At 40.2% G+C, this 6824-nt stretch overlaps 1 protein-coding gene across 1 annotated transcript; it reads right to left on the bottom strand.

The window, feature by feature from the left end:
* Positions 1–201: 201 nt before the first annotated feature.
* On the bottom strand, positions 202–4919 carry LOC137287148 (uncharacterized). The gene is made up of 5 exons (XM_067819311.1): positions 4428–4919; positions 2912–3065; positions 1202–1324; positions 408–467; positions 202–295 (listed from the first exon to the last, which is right to left on the bottom strand). The coding sequence occupies exons 1-5, from the start codon at positions 4521–4523 to the stop codon at positions 285–287; spliced, it is 444 nt and encodes a 147-aa protein (XP_067675412.1). The 5' UTR covers positions 4524–4919; the 3' UTR covers positions 202–284.
* Between the last annotated feature and the right edge of the window lie 1905 nt (positions 4920–6824).

The following is a 6824-nucleotide window of genomic DNA, read 5'->3' as shown; positions in this document are numbered from 1 at the left end:
CAGCGAGTCTTAAACACCCGTTCCCGTTAGTTGCTTCCTATAATCACGGGTTACTGAAAGTCAACGCTAACCCAGATCTTCAAAAGGTCTGGAAGGAAGTGGTAGGCATAACAATATTAGAGAAATGCCACGATATATCATAAGCATACGCGGCCTTCATGGATTGTGAATATCCAATGATGTAAAAATAGTAGTAACACGTTTTTGTTCTGCAGTGATTTATTTTCAAGAATCAGTGTAGAAATTGGAAATGTCTCATCTTTCTCCTCTTGTGTCGAAAGTATCTAATCAGCATCTGAAGTAAACAAATCATTCATTGATTAAGGGAAAAGTGGTACGCATATCGTCATTGAACAGATAGTGATATGTTGGAATCAGTTTAGAAAAAAATATATGAAAACACCCACCCTGAGAGAAAAGGTCTTCCACTCCTCGGATGAACTCATCATGGCTGACAACTGAATCACCTGAAACACATGAAGAGGAAATAATGTGTACTCGAAGATGCTTTGGTGAAGGATCAAAGACGTTTTGCACTACGTTATATATGTTGGTGTCACTGTGCCATTCTAGTCTGCCTATTGTCATCGTTCTTTAGTTTTCCGAGGGACAAAGTGTCTCAGTTCGACTCACAATTTACAGGGACGCGGTAATGTTCGCAGTGTTTACATTCCCACAATGCAATCGTGGAATGTCACTTGACTAGTCAGCTTCATCTGGGTGTAGTGATATGAACTTACGTCGGCAGTTAAAATGCAACGTTCATATTTCCCCATGTGGTTACCGTTAATCTCAGATGTTATTGAAATAATTGAGAGACCATATTCAATCCGAACTTAAACCGTCATCAATCTGTTTATCATTTGGGTCTTTATAATTTAGTTTTCTATTATAACGTGAAAGCACTCGGACTCTATTCCTGTACTAAATAAAAACAAAAATATGCACATGGCCTTGTACCCTCTGCTAAAGCCTGGCAAGCTATGTTATGTAGCTGAAGTAACAAAGCAGTATAATAACAAAAACATACTCGAAAAGTAAGATTCATTATGTCATCAAGATGTTTTTAGAAAATGGAAATATTCTTCATGGAGATATTATTTTATGTCGTCTTGAACTTCTCATACCTAGGGGGCGTTCAAATCTGAATCTCAATATTTATGGCAATATTAGAACTTAGCATCTATCAATTTGTTCCTACCGTCCATGTCAGCCACTTGCAGGATTTGTTCTGCATCACGTTTGTCGAAGAGAGTCTCTGCTTCTGATTGGTCAACGTTCCCATCCTCATTCAGATCAGCAGAGGCAAGGTCATCTAGTACATCTGGTAAAATATGTCAAGAATTCCAAGAATCATGACTTCATTTGCGTCATCATCATTAATAACAAATGCAGTTCTCCCACAGGAAGCCTCACTAACTTGATTCACATCGCTTTGATTTGTTTCATACCTCACCATTTATTGGATCAACTGATCTCTGGTCAGTGTTACATGTGGTCACTCGTTGCACACGAGGGTGACGCTGGGTGCACACGGGTGGACCATCGGCGTGGTATGCAGGGATGTTCCGTAAATATATACTACCGACAGAAAATAAGGGAACCAAGAAATTGAATGTAGATGACTTTGACTGTGACAGGGTCCGTTATCGTGGCGTATCTCCAAAACGCAACATCCAATGACAATGGAATTTCGCATAATGCATGCCCAGCACGTGCTACACGTGCATACAGAAGTTAACTCCTGTAAATGTGCTGGAGAAGTCGCAATCACTAATGCAATAGAGATTGACACTTACTGACAGAAATGCCTCCGAGGCAGTATCTCGGTGAAGCAACAAAATGGAGAATTGTGGGGATGATAGAGGGGGCGAAATCATTATGTGAAGTTGCCCGGCAGATGGGTAAATGAAAAAGTGTAATTTCACGCCTGTGGGATAAGTACCGTCAAACGGGTGGGGTTGCAACGAGACCTAGGCGTGGTAGACCAAAATCAATGACACCACGACAGCATCGTCTCATTACGTTAATTGCTCTACGCGATAGGTTTAAATCGGCCCTTGCCATCAATAGAGAATTTCGGACACTCACTGGAAGACGCATTTCAACCTCAACCGTTAAAAACCGACTCTATCAAGCTCGTCTGAAAGCAAGACGGCCTTTTAAGGGTGTCACCCTTTCAGCTCACCATAAGCGCCAAAGATTGGCATGGACTAGGCAGCATCAGGGACGGGCCATGCACCACTGGCGTTACACCATGTTCTCTAATGAGTCAAGGTTTTGCCTACGATTCACAGATGGCAGAAAACGTTGTTGGCGTTTATGCCAGAGCAGCAATTCTTGACCATGATCGATATGGAGGCGGTAGTGTCATGGTGTGGGGTGGTATTACACTTGACAGACGATCAGATTTGGTCATCATTAACGGAGCCATGACTGGTCAGCGAAACGTTGACCAAATATTGCGTCCTGTTGTGGCTCCATTGGCTAGAGGTATCGGCCGAAATTTTGTAATCCAAGATGATAATGCCAGACCACATCGGGCCCGAATTGTCTCCGCTTATCTCCGACAAGAAGGTATCCAGACATTGGACTGGCCCTCTAAGTCCCCAGACCTGTCCCCAATTGAACATCTCTGGAACGTCCTTGGTCGAAGGGTGTACGCCAGGGACCCAGGACCCGCCAGCCTGGCCCAGCTTGGTGCAGCTCTCCAAGAGGAATGGCGGGCAATACCACGGGCAACCATCCGGAAATTGATTAACAGCATGCCATAAAGGTGCCGTGAATGTGTTGCCCAACATGGTGGACACACCAGTACCTTTGCGCTTAGCTTACAATTGTTCACCACAATACAATGCATTTGGAAAAAGGGTTCTAGATCGGATAGTTGCTAACATTTCCATCGTCTTACCTCTCTTTCCTATCAGACCCAATCTTGAAGCAACGGCAAGACCAGTGAGAACCTTTCCGCCTCTGACACGGATCCATCTTCGCCGACGACGACGCCACCCTTCACTGGGGAGTACAATCAAAGCCATCAGGAGAAATATCACGAGCAGTCTCATCTGGAATCAGAAAAAGGGATCATTTGGGCATAGTAATTACTGTTCTTAATATCCAATATGAGTTTGTGTGCTTTATGCCTACAACATTTCAGTTATAGATACATACTGTCAGAAAGCCAGCGCACATCTGTCTTAAATGAAGAAATACTAAATTTTACTGACTACTTCAAATGAAATCGCATCTTAAAACTTGTTGTCACAGTATTTCAGAAACTGCTTTCGAAGCTTCATTCAGAATTTGAAATTTTCTTTGCCCTCTTCAAAAGCTCATCGTACAGATATTTACGGATACCGAACTACACTTGAAACAACGCCAGTACAGCTGGATTTCTGCACAACAAACGGGGAACACCAACATGACCGGCCTCATGAGGTCCTATTAGAGACGCATCTGGCTATGCTAAACAATAAAGATGAAGTTGACATCTATAGCCTGTTGTCTTATACCTGAATACCAAAATCTGCTGACTGATCACTTTAATTGTCTTTTGTCCATCATCATCAACATCAAAGAGAGTAATATCGAAAATATATAAAGCATCTATATCTTGGTGGCCTGTTGTATGTTTACAAATTACAAACATTCATCACATTTGTTAACCTCAATTAACTTTAGATAGATATAAATGGCTATGGATTTTGTAGGGAAAGGGACGCATGTTCTTTGCTTTCCAAAAATATATATTCAATTGTGCTATTGGGTCGTTATAAATGATGCGTTTGTGTTATAGGACTGTAATTTAGTACTGCCAAAGATGGTGAGTGAGTGAGTAACTGCGTAATGCCGCAAATTTTGCACATAGACAGCTCAACAGATACACAGATCAACTTTTTTTGTAGATCCTTTGGGCAGCAAGAAATTGTGTGTGCACACAACTTTATGCTTCTTTACTCAATAGAAACATTGGCGAACTCTTCTCCTTCAAACGCTGTGCAGATGTGGTGGGGTAGCCTACTTATTAAACTTTTGCTCGTCAAACCGAAGGGTCGGGCTCAATTCTACACATGTCCCCCATCGTGTCGTGATATTGCTGGAATATTGCTAAAGGTGGCGTAAAACCGACTTCTCTCAAACACAGCGTGTATTTCAAGTGCCCTAAAATCAACTGAGGTTCCTCAGTTGTATTTCAAGACATATATTTCTCAGCATCGCTATTTCTATGAGATTCATGTTGACATTGGGAACGTGGAGACTTTGGGATAATCTGAAAACTTTTTTCGATTGTTGAGATGGATTTTGAAGGGAAAACGAATTGTGCGACACACGTAGCAAACATCCCTTTATCACGGTATCTTCAAGAACGAGATGGGACGTTTATGAAATGAAATGAATTCTAATAAAATATTTACTCATTGACTTACCTTGACTGGTCTCTTGAAGCAGTATGTTTGGACCTTGGAGCTTGCTGGGTTATATAGAAGGTCTATGGTGGCTATCACACATGAGGTGTTTGGCATGAAAAATACGAAATCAGCAACACATTAGACACCACGACATCTGTTAGTGTATCATCAGCATTTATCAATTCATAACAAGAACTGTTCAGTCAAGACGCGTTGCACTTATATCAATCACTAGTTTGTCTTCTCCAGATGTTCCTTGACAAGACCACAGATGGCTTGTGCGACATTTATCAAAGTATTACTAACATGACACATGATGCTGTTATCACACGTCAAGATCCCGGGTAGAATATGAGCAATCCATGCTTCTCAGGTGGTCAGGCTCGCTGACTTGGTTGACACATATCATCGCTTTCCACTTGAGTAAATCAAAAGATGTTCAAAATGTTGATTACTGGATTGTTTGGTCCAGACTCGATTATTTACAGACAGCAGACATAGATGGAATATTGATGTAATTGGTGTAAACCCAGCTCACTTACTGATAATGTCATCAGTCATTACACAGACAGGCTTAGCATCTGTGTCGCAAGTGACAAAAACAAAGCCAAACCCATATGTCCATGTCATCGTATAAACGATGTTTTGTTAGTTGTACTACCGTGAAAGTAGTGCTTGACGCCAGCCGGTAGGAGCGAGAATGAATAAAAGTATTTCACATAGTCTGAATGATAAATCATAGTATTATCATACTGATCTCATCGAGATACATTTAACACAAACACCACTCTCTAATTCCATTTTAATATATGAGGATGGATGTTTCTAACAAAAGGACTGATTCAAAAGTAAAGTTAAAACGGCTTTTTTTGTCTCAGTTGATACTCAGATGAGCATTACTAGATTCTAGTACTTTCTTTGGTTTGAGTCACATCCGGAATTCGAACCCACACCTACTGAGTCAGGCACCAAATGACTGGCACACAAAATCAGCTCAAGGGTTCGGAAGACAATATTGGGACTAAACAATCATTTACCGAAGATTATACAAAAGAAAACTAAGACATTCATTGATCCTATCTATACAACGTCAACGAAGCTCCCATCCGAATTGTTTTGGCCTGTACACAAACCAGTATTTAAAGCCCATCAACATGAGTACTGTTGTTTTTGCCAAAGAGTTATAATTGGCGGTATCGAACTTTATAGTGGCACCTGCAATGGAAAAATTATATATCATCTGATATTTCACTTTAGATTCAATATTTTTCTAGTTTGCTACATAATGTCCTTACAAAACGTTAACACTGAAACATAGTTGTAGGGATGATCACAAGTTCTGAAACAATATAAGAAACAAACTAATCCCTCAATTTCCGAATAATATGATACAGAAACCAAAACGTTTACTTTATCTACAGCATGACAACGAAGCTCCAGTGCAATTTGCTTCATTTTGCATACAGCTAAATCTGTATTTGACACCAATCACCCAGAGTACTGATGCATTGAACTTTGAAATTGGCAATTTTACGTTTTAGAACTGATACTTAACCATTGAACTTATTATGTGGCATACATTCTGAGACTATAGATCATCTGTCAGAGATCATCAAGCAGACAGTAAAGATGATATCCAATGTGTGACTAATCATCCTGTACCACTCCACTATCTAAACCTTACACACCAGTGACAGGATGAGTGACGTCTGGCTGACAAAACGCGCTGAAAGTAGAAGCAGATTGTCTATAGAATTTAGTATTTGAAACATGTGTTATAGGTAACGGATAAGGTAATATATTACCAACAACCTATCCCGATACTTCAAGGTTGACATTTGAGTCATAGTATATTAATGATTAATCAAACGTCTTTGATTGAAAGATATGCGCAATACAGTTCGGAGAGTCAAATATGGCGATTAGTTAACAGCATGATGGCGGATGTAAACGTACATTTGCAGCACCAGAGGACAACTGCTGATATCATCTGAACAATCCATGTAGATTTCATCAAAGGCTACAATGTTTAGCAATCGGAACATATTTAATTTTTATTCAGAAACAATTACTCTTTTTGCGTTTTACAATAGGGTTTATTGTGAATTAGGAAAGTACTACCCTTTGTGTTGACATGAAGATAAATAACTTATAGTAAGTGATAGCTTAATGTGATTACTTGAACAGTGCTCATTAGTCACAGATGACACATCTAAAGTGGTGTTAAAAGTACTTTCCATCACTTTTCACATAAAACACCTCAGCCGTGAGAGTGATCAGGTACATGCTATATAACCCACTCAGCACTGAGTCCCTGGTATCCAAAGTCGAGAATCCCTTGAAGGTTCAAGTTCAAGTTGAAGTATGTTTATTCATGCCTTTAGGCCGTTGGCCCATCTACATGTACGCTGCAAT

This window comes from Haliotis asinina, chromosome 6, assembly GCF_037392515.1.
Source record: "Haliotis asinina isolate JCU_RB_2024 chromosome 6, JCU_Hal_asi_v2, whole genome shotgun sequence".
Taxonomy (NCBI): Eukaryota; Metazoa; Mollusca; class Gastropoda; order Lepetellida; family Haliotidae; genus Haliotis; species Haliotis asinina.
Note: the sequence above shows the minus strand (reverse complement) of the source record. Positions and strands in the feature narration are given on the sequence as shown.

What these genes read in the sequence shown, in the direction of transcription:
- LOC137287148 (XM_067819311.1), bottom strand. Translation starts at nt 4,523, where the DNA reads ATGCCAAACACCTCATGTGTGATAGCCACCATAGACCTTCTATATAAC. An exon ending in GCTTCAAGAGACCAGTCAAG is followed by an intron (nt 3,066 to 4,427) that starts GTAAGTCAATGA and finishes TTCTGATTCCAG; the next exon opens with ATGAGACTGCTCGTGATATT. An exon ending in GGGTCTGATAGGAAAGAGAG is followed by an intron (nt 1,325 to 2,911) that starts GTAAGACGATGG and finishes ATATTTTACCAG; the next exon opens with ATGTACTAGATGACCTTGCC.